The sequence below is a fragment of the Schistocerca serialis genome, chromosome 3 (assembly GCF_023864345.2).
Source record: "Schistocerca serialis cubense isolate TAMUIC-IGC-003099 chromosome 3, iqSchSeri2.2, whole genome shotgun sequence".
Taxonomy (NCBI): domain Eukaryota; kingdom Metazoa; phylum Arthropoda; class Insecta; order Orthoptera; family Acrididae; genus Schistocerca; species Schistocerca serialis.
The window spans coordinates 559,109,878-559,135,851 of NC_064640.1; the positions used below are offsets into that span (position 1 = coordinate 559,109,878).

Below are 25,974 nucleotides of genomic sequence, written 5' to 3' on the forward strand. Positions count from 1 at the left end.
GCAAGGTTCAAATGGCTCTGAGCACTATGGGACTTAACATCTATGGTCATCAGTCCCCTAGAACTTAGAACTACTTAAACGTAACTAACCTAAGGACATCACACAACACCCAGTCATCACGAGGCAGAGAAAATCCCTGACCCCGCCAGGAATCGAACCCGGGAACCCGGGCGCGGAAAGCGAGAAGGCTACTGCACGACCACGAGCTGCGGACGTTGCAGCAAGGGCTCGTAAACCTGTCCGATCTCCCGCGTGCCTCCTGTGGTGTTGGAACATATGGACACTCTCATTCAAGGTGATCGGTGGATCACAATAAAACAGCTCGCTGCACAACTGGATATCACTATTGATAGTGCTGACATAGTTGTCCACCAGTTGGGGTACTCAAAGGTGAGTGCCCACTGAGTTCCTTGTTGCATAACAGAAAACCGTACAGAGCAACTAAAGACCATATGTGCGGAACTGCTTGAGCGCTACGAAGCTGATCGTGACAATTTTTTATCGAAGATCGTCACAGGAGGTGAAACACGACTTCATCACGTCAAACCAAACGGTAATCCATGGAGTGGCGCCACACTACCTTCCCTCCGAAGAAAATGTTGAAAGCAGCACCCTCAGCTGGTAATGGAGACTCTTCCGACACTCTGAACAGATTATTCTCTTTGATGTCCTCCATCATGGTGCAACGGTCAACTCTGAAGTGTACTGTGCCATCTTCAGGAAACTGGAGAATCGACATCATCGTTTTCGTCGCCACAAGAATGCAAACGAGTTTCTCCTTCTCCATGATACTGCAAGGTCTCACACAAGTCTGCACACCCGAGAGGACATCACAGAACTTGATTGGACTGTTCATCCTCATATACTTTGCAACTTGATCTCCCACCTTCCCACTTCCAACTGTTTCATCCTATATAGGATGCACTTCACGGGAAGCAGTACGTGAATGATGGGGAGGTTATTGATGCAGCAAGACTTTGGCTTCGACATCGACCAGCAGAGTGGTACTATGCGGGCTTACAGGCCCTCCCAGTGAGTTGGCGTAACGAAGATTATTGGCATAACGGAGGTTATGTTGAAAAACAGGGTTTTGTAGCCAAAAGAGTGAGGAATAATGTGGTCTATTGGAATTCTGAATAAGACCAACCTTCTTTCAGAAAAAAAGTCATTGCATTACTTATTGAACATCTGTCGAAGATAATGTAAATATCTGATATGTTAATTTATATTCTGCGTTCTACTTTATATCCTTCTGTTTTAACTTCTTTGTTTATAATGTACCCTTGTATATAAGAAGGGTAAAACAACGGAGCTGCGAAATTATAGAGCTGCATCGCTAAGATCGCTTTGCTGCAGAATTCTTGAATTTGTTCTGAGTTCGAATATGATAAATTTATTTAGACGGAAGAGCTTATGTCAAAAAATCAGTGCGGGTTTAGAAAGCATCGCTAATGCAAAACTCAGATTTACCTTTTCCTGCGAACCATAGAAGGGCATGAGGCAGATTCCATATTCGTAGATTTCAGGAAAGCCTTTGACTTGATGCCAAATTAAAGCTTGTTAACGAAGGTCCAGACATAATGATTACGTTCCCAGATATGGGATTGGCATGAAGACTTCATAGGTGATAAAATGTCCTAAGTTGTGATCGATGACGAGTAGTCATCAGAGACAATATTTTCGTCAGGAGTGCCCCATTTAAGTGTGATTGGATTGCGCTTGTTCTCTATAAACATAAATGATCTGACGGACAGGATGACTAGCAATTTGCGGCTGTTTGCTGATGATGCTGTGGTTTGTAAGAAGGTGTCGTCGTTCAGTGACTGTAGAAAGATACATGATACTTTAAGTGTGATACATGATGCTTTAAGTGTGATCGGATTACGCTTGTTCTCAATAAACATAAAGGATCTGACGGACAGGATGACTAGCAATCTGCGGCTGTTTGCTGATGATGCTGTGGTTTGTAGGAAGGTGTCGTCGTTGTGTGACTGTAGGAAATTACATGATTACTTTGATAACATTTATAGTTGGTGCGATGAATGGCATCTTTTTCTAAATGTGGAAAAATGTGAGTGGGGAAAGCAGTCCCATAATATTCGAATACAGCATTATTAGTTTGCTACTTGACACAGTCATGTCGATTAAATATGCAGGTGTAACAATCTAAACTGATATTTGAAATAGAACGAATAGGAAAAGCGAATGGTCGACTTTGGCGTATTTGAAGAACTTTAAGATACTGAAGTTCATCGATAAAGGAGACCGCATATACTCATACATCACTGGTTCGACCCTTTCTTGAGTATTGCTAGAGTGTTTGAGAACTCCAGCAGGTCAGATTCAAGGAGGACATCGACGAAATTCTGGGGCGACCTATAAGATTTATTACAGGTAGATTCGGTCAACGTACGTCTATAACAGAAAAATTTTGTGAACTCAAAAGTGAGGATCCATGAAGAGAAGACGACACTCCATTGAGGACGCACTACTGAGAAAATTTGAAGCTGACTGCAGAACGATTCTACTGCCACTAACGAACATTTTGCATAAAGACACGAAAATAATGTAAGAGAAATTAAGATCCAAACGGAGGTATATAGACAATCATTTTTCCCTTGCTCTGTTTGCGAGTAGCACAGGAAGTAAATGACTAGTAGCGATACAAGCTACCTTCCGCCATGCACAGTATGGTGGTTTGTGGTGTATGCATATGGATGTAGATGCAGAAATAGTCAGCTGATTAATTTGTCCACGTGTATTTCATGTTCTTTATATTCAGCATCAGTTCGGTTTCTTACTTCTAACACGAACAAAGAAAGAATTCGAAATTACATACAATTTTGAAAGATATTTTGACTTAGAATGTGCTCCTTATTACCTACAATTCATATAGTTAAATGGATTAAAACTGGAGAATTATACAGAAAATACCATTCCTTGATTAACTAAAATAGCAGGTTTGACTCATTTCTTTATTATATTACGTAACTTATTTCTCCTGCCGTGAAATGTAGCACAGAAGCAATGTCTTCAATTTTAGATGTTTCATTCTTAATTCTCCTCTTTGACGGTGCTTCAGTCGCTCCCAATTATCATAGATGTTCTTAATCCCATCGTAGATTAGTTCGGAGACCGTCTCACTTGTGCTAACTGTGGTGCCTGGAATGTTCCAGTGACTGGATCTTATCTAGCCAAATACAGATCCTGAATATGTGCTGATACTTTTCCAGATAGTCTGTTAAGTAATTGGTCTGGTGCGTTATCGAATTCCTCTGATCCATTCGGAGATTTCCATAGTCACTACCATATTAGGAGCAGTATAGGAGTAGTAATGGACTCAGTAAATTTGTCAACAGTAACTCAGTAGTATTTCATTAATTAAATGAATAGTTATGAAACCTGTACATGGAAAAAATAATATATGCATTACCACCACATCTAAAAATCTGCAAAAATACGTAAGTTTCTTCAGCAATACAATGTTCATATCAAGTGTTAAAATGTTATTTTCATGGCCAAAATGTCTGTTAAATTACGTAAAGCTGCGAATGTCAAAATATTTCCACACTTAAAATGTGTGTCAAAAAATACGTCAGTGAAACACACAACCTCTATGTGACACACCATACAGTTGACCCAACATATAAAATATATGTCAAAACTGCATTAAAAGGGTAACTTACAGTATTACCACATGTAAAATGTCTGAAAATGTATGTAAGCCTCGTCAGCAACATAATGTTTATTTATTTTCATATCTAAAATGTCTGTCAAAATGCATAAAGGGTGTAACTTACAGTATATCTGCTTCTAAATTGTTATATAACAGTACAGAACACATTTGACTAAAACAGCATGCTAAGCAGGCAGTTGACATTCCATCCTAGACTTAAATGACGCTATGCACAAAAACTCAAAACTGACCAATCACCTTTTTAGTGGACGGAAAAGGTAATGCATTAAAAATATATAAGTAACGTCATTGACTAGCTGAAGTTTAGCTTTATTTCTATTCCTTTTTATCCTGGACATACTTGTGGTAGCATTTGTAGCCAATGGCGTTACATTTTCCAGCACCATAGCGCAATAGACTGTACAAAGATGATGTATTTTGAGGAGGTCGCTGATGTGTTGCCTCACTTAAGCTGTATATTTTCGGAACACACAAGTTTAACTGCACCATACACAAATTGTTAAACACAATACAACATGGTCAAATGCAATAATGGATAAAGTTCCACATGGAGAGAAAAGTCCAATATCTTGGAAATATGATACTTGCATCAAAATGAAGTTACTTCAGAACCCATGTAGGGTGTTGACTGTAATATGCAACTATAAGTACAGGTACCTGAAGTGAACCAAAATGTACTTATATATACATAATGTACTTGTATAAAAGTAATAAATATACCCCTTTACATATTTTGACATATTTTACTTGAGAAGTAACATTGTGATACTTTACATAAACATTGTGTTTCTAATGACGCTTAGGTGTTCTTGCAGACTTTTATGCATGCAAGTAATGTAAGTCACACCTTTTACATACTTTTGACCTACATTTCTGACGTGTTAATAACATTGACATAACCATTGTGTGCGTGTGATTACATATTTTTAATAAGTAACACATTTCGTTTGCATTAGCTGTAACATTGTCTCATTTAAGCCCAGGAAGAATTGTCAAATATTACTTTTTATGAGTGATAATAGCCATTGTGCGTGCTCACACATTTTTGACACATAATATAGACGTTTTAGGTCTGGAAATATTTGATTTGAGGTTCCATCGTGCCGCATCCTGTTTCTGTAGTTTTGTTGCTGGTGTAACATGTGAATTGCATATTTCAGTGTCTGAGTCAATATGAGCAAACCCAACGCGTCATTTATCCGTTAATACAGCTGGATGAATGTCAATACTAGAGTCAGACGTCCAGTTTTTGTTTTATTTTATTTGTATTTATTGATTTTTATTTATAATTGCAAGATTATGGCTATCAGGCACTCTCTTACATTTAACCGAGTGTTCTCCATATTTTTCATTGCGTATATTATAGTAAACGCGTTATATTAAATTTAGGAAAATAAAATTTACAGTACTACGGATAAAGAAACATACACACAGTACATTTTTTGGTAAATTTAACAACAATTAAAGATTACAGTAAGGTAACTTTCTAATTATGAGTGCTAGAGACAATGGGCATGGAGAAAGGGATGTATGAGAGAGAAAAAGATGAAGGCGATAACACATAGTTGAAGAATATAGGGGAAGAGAAGGTGGCGTGACTCATAGAGAAAGGAAAAGAGAAACAAGCATAACTGGGAGAAGTTAGGAGCAATGGTTTTTCTGTTTGATGGAGGGGAAGTTGGTCATATACGCGATTTTTGGGGAAGTACTGTGAAGACGACAGAAACAAGTGCTTTAAGTTTTCTTAAAGGTTACAGGGCACTGAACTGCACGAAGAGTGCAGTGTAGCTTGTTCTAGAGGTGGATGGCACTGACAGAAAACGAGCTTCCTAATGGTTTTGTTTTATAAATGAGCTCAGCTAGGATACTAGTGGTTATGACCTTGTGTTTATATTATGATGCATGAAATGTATTTAAACTCTGAAGCGAGGTACTGGGGTACGTGCGCACTGAGGAGCTAGTGAAGTAGACATAGTGTTGTAGTCCCGTAGCTTGTCTGGCCGTAACCACCCTATCTGTGCATATGAAGCACTGACATAGTCATATCGACGATCATTGTACATGCAGTGAACATAAGCATTCATGGTTAACTCTGTCTTTTGTTTTCACTATTTGAACCATGTTGAATTATAGCACAATAGTAGACGTTAGGCAGAACAAGTGATTGCACGAATTTGCGTTTCACATCCTGTGAAAATAGGTTCCGAAACTTTTGATGGTATAGAGGCAAGCAGAAGTCTTCTGGCACATGGCGATAGTACTCTCCGTTCAGTTTAAATGCTCATCCGAAGTTACACGCAAGTTCTTTACTGCTTCGTGGTATGGTATTGGGACGCCATCCAGTTGAATGGGAAGCAACTGAAGGCAAAATTTTTAACTTATTAATTTCTGGTGGAATACTAAGTTTACTTGCAACTTTTCTCCATTTGGCTTAAGTCTCAGATTTTTGCCCATGTTACCACTGAAAACATATCATAATATACTTGGGAAATCGTTGTATTTATATTTTCGGGAGTGGCACTTAGGTAGAGCTGAAGATCGTTGGAACACAAATGATATTTACAGGAAAACAAATCCGATGAAACAGCGTTGATATGCAAAGGAAACAAAAGTGAGCCTAAGACTAACCCTTGTGAGCTCCTGAAAGCACATGTTTCCGGAATGATTTTTCATTTCCACACATAACACTTACCTGTCTGTTATTCACATAGCTTTGACAGCACTTCAGCACGCTAACTGAGAAATTTATCTGTCGCGTTTTCCTTAGCTGTATGACAAAGCTGATAATATCAAAGACTTTGCTATGTCTAGTAGTGATACTGTTGTGGCCTCACGGTTGTCCATGGCGTATTTCAAGTCATCAGTTACCTTAATTAGTGCAGTGTTTGTGCTATGGTTTTTGCGGAAGCCGTACTGATATTTATCAAGTAAGCTGGATTCACACAAGTATTCGTTATAAACGCTATATTCCAGGGACTTGGAAACTGCTGGTAGTATACTGATTGGCAGGTAATCACAAGGCGAACACAAATTTTCGATCATAGGGATAGGTCGATCCACGCCTCTTTTCCATGAAGTGTGATATATTCCATTCATGAGTGAAAAATTAAATATGTCTGTTAATAGAAGTATTAAGCTATCGGCCACATTCTTGAAAATGGTTATGCTAGTACCATCGTTGCCTGTCGCTTCAGAAGAGATTATTATTATTGCTTTTCTTGTTGTATTTACTGGTACGTGTTTTAAATGGAAAGCATCGTGGGTAGTTATATAATTAGGGGTTGCTCGTGGATGATAGTTCTCTGCCGCAGTAATGTTGATTGTTGCAGAGAAAAATTCATTCAGTTCATTTGCTGAGACCCGAAAATCACTTTCTGGTTTTGCCTTTCCAACACCTAAGCTATGGAGATCCTTCCTCGGGGTCACGGGGATCGTATTATTGCATTCACAGGAATGATCATGCCTGATTTTGGCATTGCGAACACATTGGTTTACACTGTTTCGTATCTTTCTGTATTCTTCGTAACGTCCAGGTTTAGAATTTTCCTTGGATAGTATATGAGACTCACATCGTTTACTATACATATCATTCACCATTCGACGTAGTTCTGTTTTCAGTCACGGAGCAGGATGTTTTCTTACACGGACTGAGGTACTGAGGCATGTTTGTCTTCAGAACAGTGAGTTTACTAGTAAATTCATGGATTTCACCATCAATTAAGGACTTTCTGCTTAAGTGATGTGATGAAGTATCCGAGCAACTAAATAATCTTCTTAGGTTAATTGTGGAGGGAGTGTCTCACAACGAGTCCATGTTCAGGTTTTCCATTATGATGACATCTTTGTACGGACACTGTAGTGGATGAAGGAAGTCATTGAACTGTTTTTTGGCAGCTTGTTGACGATGCGAGTTAAGCACTCTGTCTCTGTACATTTATTTCAATGAACATGAATTTAGCCTGTCTTTCTTCTGTAGTGTTTACTGTGCTTGAGGCTTCGTGTCTGAGATCAGATAGTATACAGGGTATTAGGAAATTCCCGTTAAAGACTTCTAGGACATGTAGAGATGGGTGAGTAGATAATATTTTGGGTTGGAACACGTGTTTGAAAATATGTGGGTAACGCGAACATTTTTACAAGTAATTGATTAGGCGTGACCCAGCACATCATTTGTTTCACAATTACACTCATTAATAACGAAATAAACAAAAAGGGAACGTGATGCAGTATGGCGTCTTCCAATTCAGGCGTGCGGCGTCTCCTTGGAGCACCACAGTCACGCCTGCTGAAGCTGAAGGTAGCCTTTCTCGATGTCGTTGCTTAATTGTGGTGAAAACTGTATGCGATGTAGTCGATCGTTGAGGAGAACGACTTTGATAGAGGTAACGAGCAGCTCTTCCATTACCGCCAGATTCACCATTCAGAAGGACGATGTCGGTGTATTCTGCAAACGTGTACTCACCCATGTTGCTGTAACACTCACAGACACGGGAATGAGACTCGAGCAGGGTCAGAGAGGTAGGATACGCGTCAAATGGTACCCGCCGATCCTGTGACTACCCTGTTGCATATTTACCTAGGAAACATGTTTCCAGACCGGACATGGGTTCCTATTCAAAATACAATGTACTCACTACGCTCTACAAGTCATAGAAGTTTGTAACGGGATTTCCGTACACCGTGTACACTCCCCGAAACCCCCACTTCATTTGTTTGACCTGTCCGTCCTAAAAAAATATATATCCAGGGAGATGAACACATACAGGGGATATGTGTGGTTTTAGCCGTATTTCGGGAAGGAGAATTACATGAAACCTTCAGGATGTTGAAATGGGCTAGTAACAGCTCTGCCGCTTTCCGCTGAGCTATTTGGAGGAGGCTGTCTGACAGGTGCGTCATTGATTAAGAGCCACCCTGCGCCGTTGAGCAGTGACCTGCATTTCCGGGAAGAGGCATACCTCGGCCACTGGCTGCCAAAATTTTTGCACACCACAGCGGTTCTTGCACTCGGCGCTGAAGCTGCGGAAATCGCAAGGTTAAGATTTTCTGAGGTTACAGAGGAGTGAGATGTAGAGTCTTCGCTGCGAGTGAATGTTTCTGATATAGTGACGACTATGAGTACAATTAACACTCTGTATTAAATGATGAAATGTGATTACTATATTGTACAGATTAGGGTGGGAAGAGAGGGGAGGATGATTTACAAGGCAGAGAAAAATAGGTTTAATAATTACGAAATTCCCACAGAAAACAATTAAATTAGAACTTACTAAAATAAAACTGATTGTGATTTGGTTTTTGGTAGTTTGAACCAAGAAGGTGAGCGAGTGATGTTCGTGATATGAATTCTCAATCGAGAAACCTAGCGCAGCTGTCCACGGCTACCTCCCAGGAGCTCATTGACTCTCTTCCTGCACGTCTCGCAGCATTCAGTGCATCAGTAGGTGGTTATTCAAGTTTTTGACAGGTGGTCACATTAATGTGACAGCGTAGTGTAATTACCTAACACCCCGCAATGTCAAACGCTGCAATTCGGAGCTCTCTGAAAACAGCGACTAGCAACTTGTGTCGTAGAAGCGGGAAAGACGATAATATGCATGACCTTTAATACCTCATCCGATATTGAGAACATAAAAAAAATCCCGAGTCATTACTTTTCACCACGCCTTCGTATATAAAAAAAATCTTTTAGAGGGCATATCGCATCGACATTTCACGCTGGTATTAGTTTGCATATACAGGGTGTAAATTTTAAGTTGACAAACCAGAATAACTCAAAAAATAAGCTTCACACGAAAAAATTTGTATAATCCAAAGTCGATTATTTTCAAGGCGGACATCTGCTGGTGCTAAAATTAGCCCGCCGCCCCAGCCCCCTGAGGGTGGGGTGGGAGGCAACTTTAAAATTTCAAATGGGAACCCCCATTTTTTATTGCAGAATCAGATTCTACATAAAAAACTACGTAATTTTGTCTTAAAAATTTGTTTTGATTCTTGGTAGTTGGCGCTGAAAGTCAAGAAAATCCATGTTCTCATTCTTGCGTGTGAAATGGTTACGAATCAATGAAAAATACTTATTTACTTCGTAAATTTTGATCCGCTAAAACTAGTTAGTTAGCTACCCAGATGATTTGTTTGATAATTAAAAGTTATGTGGCCTCATGACCACGAAACAAACAAAACTTATACGAATCTGCACATAAAATTAATATTTGGGTTAACATTTGTAAAACTCTAATTTCTCTCTCTCAAACCCCACCCTACGGGGAGAAGGGAGAGTTTTAGTTTCAGCGAATCAAAATTTACAAAGTAAATAAGTATTTTTTATTTATCTGTAACCATTTTCCACTCAGAAATGAGAACATGGATTTTCTTGAATTACACCGCCAACTACCAAGAATGAAAACAAATGTTTAAGACAAAATGTACGTAGTTTTTTATGTAGAATCTGACTTTGCAATAAAAAGTGGGGGTTCACAATTGAAATTTGAAAGTTGCCTCCCGCCTCGCCTCATGGGGTTGGGATGGCGGGCTAATTTTAGCACCAGCAGATGTCCCCCTCAGAAATAATCAACTTTGGAGTCTACACATTTTTTCGTGTGAAGCTTATTTTTCGAGTTATTCTGGTTTGTCAACTTAAAATTTACACCCTGTATAAAACCACGTCGTAGTGTGAATAGACATCTGATAGACCACTTCTTGTGTTTCTTTCAAGGTGATGGTACAATTTTGCTATAAATCTATAGGTCGCTGAAACCATATCATTTCTTTGCCTTTTTCAGGGCTGTTTAACGCTTCCAGCTGTGCTACTACATGTATGAACTTTTCTGCTTGCAGATGTTACATGTAATGGTGTGTTTCAGCTACATGACGAACAAAGAAGGTTGCAATGCCTTAATGATGTGAGACACTTTTCTCTCACATAGAGAAAATGAAGCTTTTAGAGGATTTTTTAAATTTTTAAGTCAAATAAACACTGAAAGACCCAAGTAAAAACAAGGCACCCTGAGTTGACAGTACTACCTCAAAATTATTGAGATTCTTGTGCGAGCTGTGCATGACAAAAATATTCCAATTGACCTGCTAAATCGATGAGACAGGTGAAACACCCTCCGACTTCAGGGAGAATGTAATACTTCCATAGCAAAGAAGTCAGGCCCCGACAGTTATAAGTATCATTGAACCATTAGTTCACTACGACATGGTTTCAGAAGAGTAACACGAATTATTTACAGAAGAAGAGGAAAACTTGTAGAAGCTGAACTCGGGGAAGTTCAGTTTAGGTCCCGGAGAAATGTGGAAGATGGGTTGAAGAAGCGAAAATTTTCGTTTATAGCATTTGTAGACGTAAAGTAAGCTTTTGACAATCTTGATCGGAATACACTCTTCGTAATTCTTAAGGAAGCAGCGATAAAACACACGGAGCGAAAGGGTATCTAGCCTACAACTTGTACAGAACTGAAACAGGAGTTGTAAGAGTGTAAGAATATGAACGAGAAGCAGTAGTTGAGAAAAGAGTGAGACAGGTTTCTAGTATATCACCAATGTTATTCAAACGACACGCTGAGCAAGCAGTATCGAAAATCAAGAAGAAATTTGGCAAGTTCAGGGAAAAATAATTAAAACTTTTAGGTCTGCCGATGACACTGTAATTCTGTCAGAGACGGCAAAAGACTTACAAAAGCAGTTAAACTGAACAGCTAGTGACTTGAAAACAGGTTACAAGATGAACATCAGGAAAAGTAAAAGCTGAGTAACGGAAGGCAGAGGAATTAAATTAGGCTGCGTTGAGGGAATTATATGAGGAAATGTTACACCAGATACAGTCGATAAACTTTGCTATTTGAGCAACTAAGTAACTAATGATGGCTGAAGCAGAGAGGACACAAGATGCAGATTAGCTATAGCAAGAAAAATATTCCTGAAAAGAAAAATTTTTTGATATCGAATATAAATTTACGTGTGAGGAATTATTTTCTGAAGACATTTGTTTGGAATGTTGCCTAATACATAAGTGAAATGTGGAAAATATATAGTTCAGACAAGAGCAGTCGCAGGCCACAGGAGTGATTAGAAACCAGAGTTTGGTCCCAGCTTCCGGCGGCGCTATCCTCCTCACCATCCAACCCATAGCGGCGTCCAACCAGCAGTGGAGGAAGGGGTGGGGGGAGATAGGAGCACAGAAGAAGTGGGATGTGGAAAAGACACTCATTCTACATGTATCGCCTGAAGATAACCGCAAGGTACGCCGCCGAAACATCGTATTACGAAAACGACTGCACCCAGCCGGACACCCGACAACAATACAAACAGTTGATTCGTCGGGAAAGCCTAAGTTCACACAAGAATAGAATAGAAGCTTTTAAAATGTGCTTATGAAGAAGAATGCCGAATGTTACATCAAATAACAAATGAAGGGTATTAAATCAAACTGGGAGAAAATAAATTTATGGTACAAATTACCTAAATGAAGGGGATGATTGATGGTACACATCCTTAAGTGTCAAGGAATCGTCAGTTTGGTACAGGAGAGAAGCGTGGGCAGTAAAAATTGTAGACGAAGACCAAAAATTGAATTAAAAAAGCAGTTTAAAATCTATGTAGTTTGCAGCAGCTATGCAGAGATGAAGAGACTTGAAGAGGACTGACTGGCATGGGTAGCTGCAACAGACCAGTCTTAAGAAATGAAGACCACAAAAACAACAGGATGTTGTGGGTTATTATAAGAAATAAAACGTTACATGTTATTTTAATAAACGAACTGATTCCTTCAGCTTATGCAAAGAGGACCAGCGACTTTCACTACAATTCCTCCACACTTACCAAATATGTTTCTTTCTTTTTCATAATAGCAACCTATTTTTTGGAATTATTTCAGTTCTCATGAAGTACAAGACACAAACAGCAATAACAAGTAATTAATAATACAGATAAACAAGCCTTTGCATAAACATTAACAACATTTTAAAGCAGCCCAAATGAAATACTGTCAGATTAAAGACTCAATATAATTTTTATAGACATGGATGCACATCTATAAACGAGTATGTAGAAAGCGAAGAACAGAAATGTTTCTTCTTGAATGCAGTTCCAAGCTTGAACAGTGCGTTCCTTCTTGTCATCTGGGGCTGATGGTGTTGCCTAGTACACAGTTTTTCTCAAAATTCCATAACATTCACTCTGCAACTTACCAGATGAACCATGTAAAAGACGAAACTGAAATACTCTTTCGTCTGCAGGTTCAGAATGTATTTCCAGCGCGTTCTCTGCCGTATATTCTGCTGCCTGGCCATGCGCAAGCACCGTGATGCGATGCTTGGGTTGGCCTACTTCAGGAACCAAACGAACCAAACCCGCTGCAACTCCGAGAGCACGAGAGCCAGACTCAGGGCAAGTAAGTTACCCTTTCATTCGCTTCACGATTATTGTGTAAGACTTCTTGATATGCTTTAGTGTCATTGATTGGTAATATCGTGCTGTCTACTAACCTAATGTCTATACAAACTAAACTGACGGAAAAAAATCGCACCACCAAAAAATAATTAATGTAGAGTAATGATATTTCGGGAATTCATTTGTCTAGATATTTAAGTGATTAAAATATAAAGCTCACAGGTTAATGTAAGCGCGAGATAAGCCTTTGCAAATGTGAGTCGTGCTACACTAATGACCGGTGTAACAGCCTAAATATTGAATGCAAGCATGCAAACGTGCATGCACTGTATTGTACAGGTGCCGGATGTCAGTTTGTGGGTTGGAGTCCAATGCTGTTGCACTTGGCCCTCAATACAGGGACCGTTAATGCTGTTTGTGAATGACGCTGAGGCTGTCGTCCGATGGTACCCCATATTCGTTCTATTTGAAACACATGTGGTGAACGAGCACGCCAAGGGAACATGTCGACACCTTGTAGATAATGTTTTGCTACAACAGCGGTATGTGGTCGAATGTTATTCTGTTGGAAAACACTCCCCAGGACTGCTGTTCATGAATGGCAGCGCAACACGTCGATCAACTAGACTGACGAACCAATTTGCAGTCAGGGCACGTGGGATAACCACGAGAGTCCTCCTGCTGTCATACAAAATAGCACCTCTGAACACATCTCCAGGTGTAGGTCCAGTGCGTCTAGCACGCAGACATGTGGTTTGCAGGCCCTCAACTGGCCTCCTTCAAACCAACTTACGGACGTCACTGGTACCGAGGCAGAACCAGATGTCATCAGAAAACACAAAAGACTAACCTGCTCTCCAATAAGCTGTTGTTTGACACCACTTAAGTCGCTAATCGCGGTGATTTGGGGTCAGTGGAATGCACGCTACAGCTGGCTTGGAGTTGTACTTGAAGTAACCGGTTTGTAACAATTCGTTGCGTCGCTATGATGTCAACTGCTGCTCAAATTGCTGCTGCCGATGCAGAACGATGCACCAGAGCCATATGCCGAACACGACAGTCTTCCCTCTCGGTAGTGCCACGTGGTCGTCCGAGCCTTGTCATCTTGCGACCTTACATTCTCGTTACCACTGCGGTCAACAATCATGTACGGTGGCTACATTCCTGCCAAGTCTTCTTGCAGTATCGCAGAAGCAATATCCAGCTTCTCTTAGCCAAATTACACGACCTTGTTCACCCTCAAACTCAGTGAAGTGTTGATAATAGACTCTATATTGCTTTAAAGGCATACTTGAGTAACATCAGCTCCCGTCGTCCAGTCTCAAAGATAACTAAATCTCACGACCGTTGCAGCGTGTATTTAAAGCAGATCTGATTTGCGCCCACATAGTAACGCTACTAGCATCACTCTTATGGTATAGGCGCGAAATTTGAACAGGCGTCATCTTTCAGATGTAGGAAAACGCCTACCAACTTTCGTTTATGTCGCAAAACTTCTTCTTGATATTGCGATCTTTTTCCGTCAGCAGAGATTAGTTTTCTGTGCTGTTGTATTTGTATTAACATCATTTACGATCTGTGACCCCCAATCTCACTGCCAAGACATATGCTCGTTTTCGTTTTTCTACAACGTTTTGATGAACTAGAATACTTGAACGTCTGTGTTGCCATTTCAGCTACAACACAACTAAAGAACTTAATTTGAAGTGATATTCGCTGCTAAGAGCAATGTCTAAGAGTAGGAAGTAACAGAAATACGAAAAGTTTATCATTTGAAAATTATTGCCCACAACACTGTACGAGATTTTCACGGAAATGTACATGAGACTTGAGACCTTTTAAATAGTGAAAGAATTTATTTCTCGAATGCATACATTTTGCGAACATTTGGATGGCATAACGTCCTCAGAGAGCTTCTGTGCGTGGTTATTTTATATGGATTGCTCACAATCACTGGATGATCTGGTCGTAGAGCTTAAAGCGTAATGCGCTGGTTTGCGAGACAGGGAAGTGAGCCAGACGTGGATCGAATCCATGTAGTGCATTAGCGACCGTTTGTCTGGTACAACTATCAACTGTTAATATGGTTTTTAAAAGGTTTTTCACGTCGGTTACGCAAGTCCTGGGCTGATCCCCAACGTTCAGCTCATAAAAGACGATACACAGACAGTTAAAATACGATAACAAACAGAACAAAGTTCACACAATTAACAGACAGATCGTGTACACGACTTCCCTCCCTTAGGTTAATTGACGACTGTGGTGGCAGCAAGGCCAGCCCACCACTAAGTTAAATTAAAATGTTTCCCAAATAACGAAAACAGCAGAGCCCATACGACGGCGTAAACGCTAGAAAAGTGAGAGCTCACTATCGCTGTTTAAACATGGGCTGAATTCGAGTACTGATGAATCAGTGTGTTATGAGGGACGTAAATTCCAACTGTAGTGAATACGGAAGTTAAAATTTATTCATTAAGATATTTCTGTTTAATGTAACGTTCAGTCAACGTTAGTCATGTTTTCTTTAATGAAGCGATACTGTCAAAATATGTAAGTGTAGCTCTGCGCTCACTTTTCGTTCAGTACGAGGTACTGAAAACAGAAAACGAATAATGCCTTGCTCGCCAATGAGAGCGGTGCCGAAACATGTATAGTTGCAGTTTTTTTTGAAAGTGTACGTAGAATCAGGAGACAGGACAGAAACGGAATTTAACTAATTGCGAGAGGAGTTAAGAATTAGCAAATGTAGTTTTCTACAAATTTAAAATAGTGCAATGCTTTTGGAAACTTATTGGAACTATATATTGTTACTGCTATATAATCTGGACACAAGTGGCCTAAAACTCAACTGTGGAAAACCCTTTGCAGTTTCCAATAATGATAGCGTAGTCCAAGTTCACTACCTCTTTGTTTCTTCCTTTTTCACTTGTGGATGCCCGTTGTTCAACGTTTTAGCCTGTTTTGTCACAACTGAACAGTATTCAGTACTTTTTAACATAGCTGAACCCGCTTCTATAGGCATACAAGAGTTTTGTAATTCAACATTCGCGTAAGGTGGAGCCCCCTGCAATACATAAGTTTTGTCAAGCAAACATTATGATTTGAATTTAACAACAGTAATATATTCAATTAGATTTTCCCACTGCAGTGGCATTCGAGATTTCAAAATCTTATGACCTATGATTTAAAAATATTTTTAGTTTTCTGTGTAACACAGCTCTGTTAAATTGTAGAAATGACATAACGTAACACCTTAAGCTGCTGTTTAATTTATTATACTTAAAAGAATTATATATGAGAGATTATGTGTTTTGATATAAATATGTAACTCATGGTGTTAATTGTTGCTTGTATTTTTACTATAATTTTCAAATAAGTTTTCACCTGAAATATTCCGGTATCCATGACGTGTGTACAACAGGTGCTAGGTAATGGACTTTGGCCTTTTTTATGATTTTGGCTGCGGATCAAGTCACATGTGAGGCAGCAAACACCAGTGGGCAAGTTAAATGAAGCAAGTCTTCATCGTGTCACACACAGACGAAACGCCTTTCATTGGGATGCAAACTATTGGGACCTAGTCTGGCCTGCTCTTTCCATAGCTCATGGAGATTACATAAAACATTTTTAATCACATCTGCATTTTGAAGGGTATAAGTAGGCTACACAATGTAGTGAGTTGACTAAAATGTTACCTACCAGGAAATGCAAATATTATCAAGAACCATTTTTATCAGTTTGTCTAATATTCTGTGCATTTATAAAATATTTGCACTGTCCTACTGTCAGTTTCTTTTAACTGATGATTTCTTCACTCTTTCCATTCATGACAGATAAATGGGACATACACGAGTCTGTCTTCTGTAACATATTCATGAAAGAAAATTTAAGCTCATGTTAAGACTGACCATAAAATATGATGTATATTCAACTACTGAGTAACCTCATAACAAAACATCTTGAACATTGCATAATCACCATTTCTATGTTAATGGTATGTTTTTACAAACTCATTCAGCAATACGTAGTATTACTGAATTTATGTGTGCAAGACAGCCATCAATCATACATAAATTTTCATAAGTGGAGTAATTATATGTTAGCTTTCCTTCTCTATAGTCTTTAGGTAACACATAGTTGTTAAATTTTGTTTTTCTGTGCCTAGATAACATCTGAAGGTTTATAGCCATCATGCAATTAAAGTCTAATTAAGAAAAGAATTATAGATTCAGTTTTAAGCTTTCCACCTTAACATGATGTACATTGTTTTATCTCACATATTTCAAGAGTTACGTAATAAATGTTCCCATCTGAGGAAATTGGGAGAAGTGGTACCAGTTCCGCATCCTTTGTGTGGATTTACCACAGTCCAAATCATATACCTTTTAATCTTACTGATCTTAAAATAAAAATCTAATCGATGCTATGTTTCAATCACAATAAAGGCTATTTTAAATGTAAATATCAGAGTAGAAATTAACGCTGGAGAGTTAAAACTTTGCTCTCAATAGTGCAATATGATTCTCATTTTTCATAAAACTTAAGAAACTTGCCATGATGTTTTGCGATTTGAAGCTACCCAATAAAAATAAAATGCCAACTTTTACACGTCAGTCAAGTGGTGGTGCAGCTATTTAGGAGAACTGAATAAAAATTTTACAAGAATTGTGAGACGTAAATGTTCAGCAGGATATTAGAGTATCAGGAAAAAGCATTTAAACAGACTTACAACAGAGAGATGAATACTGTTGAAAGGTTAATAAAAACATCCTGTTAATAGATTTATTGTAGCTAGATCTCCCAAGAAAGTTAACATACAGATCTTTTTATGGTGCAAAAGAGAGATAAGTAATTATTTGCGTAGTATATAGAATTTGTATAATACATAATATTAAAACATTGAGAGAGTAATATAATACAGATTTAGTGACTTACAAATCCATGTGAAGCTGACTTAACATTAATTCAGAATGCAAATGCAAATTCAACAAAATTAGAGTAATAACTAAATATTTCTTACTTATTTGAATGTAGGTATTGATGTATATATATTGATAAGGTTGGTTTTGAAGACAACAAGGTTTAAGAGAAGACCACATAAGTTAATGGTATGGAAATGTCCTAATGTCAAGCTAGGATAGTTCCAGATAGATCATGAGGCCATGGGTCAGAAATTCCATAAGGAAATCTATAATGTTAAGGTGCTGTTTGGCGTCGATGTTGATTCGGACCACTACATTTAAAAAATTAAAATGAAACTGACACCTAAAAGAAAAAGCAGACTTCAAAAGTTGGAAACAAAGATAACATATGTCCCTAGTTATATTATTAATAATGAGATATATTACAAAGATCAAGAATACCTTTAAGTCACAAACTAGAAGCCAATGTCAATCGATTAAAAGTCTTGGCTGAAGAAGTAGCTCCTGTATGGAAACGTAAGAAACATGCTTGCTGGAATGAGGAATGCGATGTAGCGATTCAACGTAGATATAAGGCCTAGTTAAATGACCAACAAAAGAGAACTGAAAGCTCCAGGGAGGAATAAATAAATTCTAAACGATCAACCACCAAAGAAATTAGAAGGGTCAAAAGGGAATTTCATGACTCGCTAAAATCTACTGAGGATGCTTTCAGTCACCACAAGACAAGAGATTACTATGAGACCTTCAAACAGTACCAGTCGAAATACACTCCAAATGGTTCAAATGGCTCGGAGCACTATGGGACTCAAGCATCTAAGGTCATCAGTCCCCTAGAACTTAGAACTACCTAAACGTAACTAACCTAAGGACATCACACACATCCATGCCCGAGGCAGGATTTGAACCTCCGACCGTGGCGGTCGCGCAGTTCCAGACTGAAGCGCCTAGAACCGCTCGGCCACACCGGCCGGCAAATACACACCACCTACTCTTATGCTGAAGGATACAAACGGAAAGGTAGCACATAACAATTATGACAGTTCAATGATATTGGCTAAATATTTCAAACAGTTACTAAATAGCGCGGAACGTGAACATAATTTGGGATATGACCCCTATCCAAGAAACAAAACGCATTTAGAAAGAGTTATACCATCACATCCAGATGAACTACAAGCAGTGATTAACTCACTTCGAGATTACAAAGCAGCAGGTGAGAACCAACTAGTGGCAGAACTTTGGAAATATGCAAATGTACAAATTATTCTGAACCTACACAAACATCTTACTGACATTTGGAACTGAGAAGTTACCAGAGGAATGGAATGTTGCAATAATCCATCCACTGCACAAAAAAGGAAATAGATTGGATCCAAATAATTATAGGGGTATATCCCTCATGGATATTACTTATAAAACTTTTTCCAGCGTTCTGTATTTCAGAATTCATGAACAGCTTGATTGTGAACTAGGCGAATATCAAGGAAGCTTTCGTCCAGGACGAATCAAATTATTAGTCTAAAATGGAGAATGAAACATCAGTGGGTCAGGGACAAGAAACTAGTGATCATGCTTGTCGATTTTTAAAAAGCCTACGATAGTATCCATCGCGAAACTCTAATGTCTATTCTTAAAGAATTTGGTTTACATCAGAAACTTGTCAACCACGTTGCAGTCACCCTTCGAAATACTAAAGCCAGAGTAATGTTCAGAAATGAATTCTCTGAACCTTCTGAGATTCATACGGGCAATGGACAAGGCGATGGATTGTCTCCATTATCGTTCAGTTGTGTGCTGCAGAAAATCATGCGTGAATGGAAGAAGATATGCCCGCCGTCTGTTAAGATTGGAAGAAAGATTCGGCTTCACTGCTTTGCATTTGCAGCCGATTTGGCGCTGTTAGCAAACAATATTTATGAAGCAAAGGTTCAGATAGAACAAACAGAACGATTAGCTGCAAAGGTCGGACTGCAAATTTCGTTTGAGAAAACAGAAATGATGCCCAGCTTCCCAGTTGACACATCCCATATGATACTCCATAGTGATCGAAAAGTTAAAATAGTAAAAAATGTTTAAATGTCTTGGTGAGATTATTACTTGGAATGTTAATGAAAGAGCATCAATAGATAGTAGAACATTAAAACTTCACCGAGCGCAGAGAACCACGTGGCCAACTTACAAAAAACGATCTCTCTCAATAAATGATAAATTTCGACATTACTCCTCCATCGTTAAACCGGAGGCAACATATGCAAGTGTAACACTATTCAGTCAAAATATTCAAGCAACAACTGACAAACTGCAGAAAGTTGATAGAAGAATACTCAGAACAATTAACAGTGTGAAACATCAAGTTAATGGGCAGTGGAGACTTTTGCCCAATTCAATAGTGTATAAAGAAAGTGAAGCCTTTATTGATACAATGCGGAAAAGAAGGATTGCATTTTTCGGCCACATATCTCGCCTACCAAATACTAGAATACTGAAGCAACTTTTTGGCTACTTCTGGGACAGTAAAACCAAAAACATCTGGTTTAAAGACGTACAAAGTGATCTGGATGAACTGAACATCACCACACACCAAATTCAACACAGAGAAGAGAAACTGCTTCTGAAGAACAAATACACACGGCTGACATTCAAACAATCAGAACGGAAGAAGTATGTCATATCTGCAGAAGAACGAGCAGTCAGATCACAGCGAATGAAGTTTTGGGAAACGAAGAAATTGCTGATTGCTAAGACCTAAACTTAATCATTGTAGACTTTGTTGTATTATGTTTGTTTTAGTGCTCCAATGTGGGCGTAAACTACGTAAATAAATAAATAAATAATACTGATAAGATAAACTATACTGAGGAACTGTAATTACCAACTTTTATTGGGCCTAATTATTATATTCGCAAATTACTAATAAATTAACTAAAATATTTTAAAATAATCTGTTTAGTATGCTTTTACTGCAAGAAAAAGTAAAATAAACATATTTTATTTCGTCTCATAAGCTGCAAAAGTTATTTTGCTATGAAACAGAGAGTAGAAGTTTAAAAATGTGAATACGTACTATAAGTTATTTTTCTCATTTTTTTCTATTATCAAGGATTTACAAATGAATATGGGAATATGGTAACTAATCGGGACGAATAATATAGCGATGATGGAGAATGAGAAACATGTTGTTGAGAAATGTATGACTATATCAAATAAATGCTTTGACACTATTTTAGCACACCGACTATATATGGGCATATTAGTGTGAGTCTTAGTGGTGTATTGCAGCAGCACTGACAGCAGGTGATGTGTGATGTTGTTATGGCAATAATTCAACAAGTCCAAACAAGTGTTGCAAGACAGGTTAGCTTGCTGAAACAGCGGACTCTGGAGTACTACACAAATTCGTGCAGCAAGGGGCAGGCAGATCGTCACACTGGTATTGGCAGTGATGTTTTAGGATACATGAATGGTAGCGGAACATATGCATAAGAAGCATGCCACAGCCGATTATAAGTACTGGATATTTTATATCAATATTATTCTCAGGCCTGCCGCTCTGCGAGGGCAAAGGGGTTGTGCCAGACGAGTTCTCCACATAGAACTGCAAGTAAAATTCACTGGTGTGAGTCCACGATGGGGCAACAGTTGTATGCGCTTAGCCCCTCCTGGAATTACAACCATGGTGCCTTCCACGGGTCCACCCCAGCAATCCATACAACTCCATCCCCGCTGGACCCAGTCACTCCCCATGCACAGCAACGATCGTCTGCCAACGCAGGATGAGCATCACAACTGAGTATGCTTCCCTAGTTGTGACGCAGCCAAAGTGCAGCCTGGGACTGCAGCGTGTAAACTGTATGTCAGCACTGCGGGTCATGTAAGCAGCGAGCCCAGCAGCATTCAGCCACCAGCCAGCTGCTCAGCATCTGACCTGGTGAACTATAAAACACAGATGCTTCAATAAACAAGTTTTTAAGTTCGCAGCCACCTCTATCTGGAGCCTCCTGGGCTCTATCCTCGCCTCCACCACCTGCTTGCATCAGCCAGGCTCATTGCTGCCCCTCCCTTCACTGGGGATGGAGAAGTTTAGTGTTAAAATTAGCAGCATCGTCGTCACCCATCATGGCTTCTAGACCATGACCTATAATGTCAACATGGGGTGGTGAGTGACGGATCATTCGGTTGTTTGTGGGAGGTGTTAGTAAACATGAAAGGGAGGCGTGACTGTGATCTTAACTTGAAGGTTGCTTTCTTACGCTGGAAGAGCCGACTGAGGCAAATGGGTTTCGGGGTAATTGTAGAGAGCGGTAGTTGGTTTATGTAAGATGTACCCAATGTAACTTGCGTGCTTGCTTGGGCATACTGTGCTATGCACGGAGTCAGTGGTTCTATTATATGTGTATGTTCATATTGGAAGGCAGTGTAGAAAGTCTAAGTGGCTCATGATATGATGTAAAGACTAATTTGGAGTTAGTTTCTGGAGTTGTGATTTCTGTATGTATTGTTGTGTGTGTTGAAGAGTAAGAGTGAAGGCTGGCAGAGTCAGGGATGCAAGGTTTGCAGGAGCTGGAAGCAGTGCAAGCATTGTTAGAGCCGGCCAGGGTGGTCGAACGATTCTAGGCGCTTTAGTCTGGAAACGCGTGACCGCTACGGTCGCAGGTTCGAATCCTGCCTGGGGCATGGACGTGTGTGATATCCTTAGGTTAGTTAGGTTTAAGAAGTTCTAAGTTCTAGGGGACTGATGACCTTAGAAGTTAAGTTCCATAGTGCTCAGAGCCATTTGAACCATTGTTAGAAAAAGTCTAATAACTGACAACAGATAATGCACAGTTACATGGGAAGTTGACAGCTAGGGTCAAATAGTTAGCACTGCTTCAGGTATCGCAGCAAGAGGTGGATGCAGCTGCCACACAATTAATTGCTCCATTTTCTGGAAAATCATATGAGAAACTGCCAACTTTCTTAGATGAACTTAGGGTCTTAGCAGAGATGGGTGACTGGACCCACAGTCTGTTACTGCAGATAGCAAACCTGCGACTAGTAGGAGAAGCGAAAACTTGCGTAAGGTGTGCAGACTGTGGCAAAATTTGAGCAGTAGGAGAAGGGGATTTTGTAAATATATTTAAAAAAAGAAACATAACAGTGCAGGGTAGTTTCAGGAGCTGTTGTGCACTGTCTAGAAAATGCATGGGGAAACTGTGGATGATTTTGTGGACACGATGAGGAAAATTAATGTATACTTGTACCAGTTGAAGCAGAGTGATGAAAAAATGCCGTTTTTTTGCAAGAAGCTAAGTAGAGGGTGCCTGATGCTTTTCTAAGGGCGTTGCCGTTGGGTATGTCAAGAAGAGTGTGTACGGCTGCACCAAATGATAGCATTCTGCTATGAGGCTAGCAATGGAATACGAAGAAATTGACATATCAATAGGGGGAAAGTATGGACATGGAATATTTTCTGTACACATTAGGAGTTATAGCTGTGGATGAATGGGACATTTATAGAGGCTGTGTCGCCGACCACAGTTAAATAGAGAAGTGAAGTTAGGGAAGGGGATCTTGATAGCGAATTTGGAGATTCTGGGTCAGCCACAAGCAACCAAGTGCTGCTGTTAAGACTGCATTACTTGGGAAAGTGGAGCATCTAAATGGAATGGAGAGAGGGAGAGAGAGAGAGAGAGAGAGAGAGAGAGAGAGAGAGAGAGAGAGAGAGCAGATGGAAGAACTGCTGTTGGTATTTGAGGACATTTTTCACAGGATCCTTTGCCACAACGAGTGTATCGGAAACCACATCAGTTACTAGATATTTGCAACTGGTTATGGGAGACTTTATTAACCAACAGTTAGCTAACATGATAATGGAAGAGTAACAGTCCATATGGCGCAGGGATTGTGGTTTTACCAAAGAAATCTATGGATGGTCGTGCTGTGATTACCGTCACCTGAGCAGCAAGACTATAACGGAAACGTACCCTATCCTCAACACTACTGAGCCATCAGTAACTTGGGACAACATCGGTTCTTTCTGACCACGGCTGTGGAAGCGCATGAACATGTATTAGGATATCATGAAGGGTGCAGGACAACAAAATGTAGAACGGCTGAATGATATTGGTGGAGAGGAAGGAAAGCGGATGTGGATCAATATGTGAGGAACTGCATGCAGGGTGCACAGTGATCAGATGTGAATCATAAGCAGTTACCATTGCAGAGGCTATTGGAAGCATAAGAACCATTTGATGAACTTGGAATCGATGTATTGGGACCGTTAAATTGTATGCCAGCAGGAAACTGATTAGTATTAACAATGATAGATCACTTTCAAATAACTTCCGGGAATTCAGCCAGGTAACACTTTCAGCGACCGCCGATATTTCGGCGGGAGAACACCCCGCCATTTTCAAGGCAAACTGCAACGGACAGGCGACGTACATGCAAATTTAATACCTCGGTTCTCGGACCCAAGCAGGAAAGATAACACACACACACTGAACACTAGTGCCACCAAAGATGGCCAAAGTCAGAGCTATCGATAGTGAGACTATGAATTCGCAGGTGAGGTAGCATTGAGTCTGTCCCTCTGTTTCTTGACAAGGGAGAGAGCCGGATTCCAAACAGAGTTTAAACAGAAACCTCCATCCCTGTTAACAAGGTTGCTCGCTAATTTAATCTCAACTGCCTCCCGAATCACACTGTCCCAATAGCTGGACGTGCATGCCAATATCTCGGTGTTATTATATAACATGGAGTGACCAGTATCCAAGCAATGTTCGGCAATAGCAGATCTATTTGGCTGCTGTAATCGTGTGTGCCGTTTATGCTCAGTACATCTGTCCTCCACGGTCCTGATAGTTTGACCAATATATGCCATGCCGCAGCTACAAGGGACACGATATACACCCGCCTTACGCAGTCCAAGATCATCCTTAACGGAACTCAAAAGTGCTCTAATTTTAGATGGAGGTCGGAAAACACATTTCACATCGTATTTCCGTAAAATACGACCGATCTTATTGGACGTGTTTCCTACGTAAGGCAAGAAGGCAGTAGACTTAGGTGTTGACTCAGAATTATCATCAATCACCTGATGTACAGTTGGTCGATAGCGCAACGCACGTTCAATCTGTCTATCACTGTAACCATTTTGACGAAATGTAACTTCAAGATGGGACAGCTCAGCTGGCAAAGTCTCAGCGTCAGAAACGATATGTGCCCTGTGTACCAAGGTACGAAGTACCCCTTCACGCTGAGCCGAATGGTGACAACTATTAGCTTGTAAGTACAAGTCGGTGTGAGTACGTTTCCTGTAGACTGCATGTCCCAATGATCCATCATCCTTCCTCCTAACCAACACGTCGAGAAAGGGAAGGCAACCATCCTTTTCCACCTCCATCGTAAAACGAATGTTCGGGTGGATCGAGTTCAGATGTTCTAGAAAGACATTCAAATTCTCCCTACCGTGAGGCCAAACAACGAAGGTATCGTCAACGTATCTATAGAAACAGGCGGGTTTTAAAGGCGCCTTTAAAACCCGCCTGTTTCTATAGATACGTTGACGATACCTTCGTTGTTTGGCCTCACGGTAGGGAGAATTTGAATGTCTTTCTAGAACATCTGAACTCGATCCACCCGAACATTCGTTTTACGATGGAGGTGGAAAAGGATGGTTGCCTTCCCTTTCTCGACGTGTTGGTTAGGAGGAAGGATGATGGATCATTGGGACATGCAGTCTACAGGAAACGTACTCACACCGACTTGTACTTACAAGCTAATAGTTGTCACCATTCGGCTCAGCGTGAAGGGGTACTTCGTACCTTGGTACACAGGGCACATATCGTTTCTGACGCTGAGACTTTGCCAGCTGAGCTGTCCCATCTTGAAGTTACATTTCGTCAAAATGGTTACAGTGATAGACAGATTGAACGTGCGTTGCGCTATCGACCAACTGTACATCAGGTGATTGATGAT

The 25,974-nt window shown here is 39.9% G+C and overlaps 1 protein-coding gene across 1 annotated transcript in view; it reads left to right on the forward strand.

Moving 5' to 3' along the window:
* Positions 1-25,974, forward strand: part of LOC126471016 (tachykinin-like peptides receptor 86C) — a 139,778-nt gene that overhangs the window by 100,873 nt on the left and 12,931 nt on the right. The window contains exon 4 of the mRNA XM_050099076.1: positions 12,937-13,091. Within this exon, the coding sequence (XP_049955033.1) occupies positions 12,937-13,091 (155 nt within the window). The remainder of the gene's footprint in view (positions 1-12,936; positions 13,092-25,974) is intronic.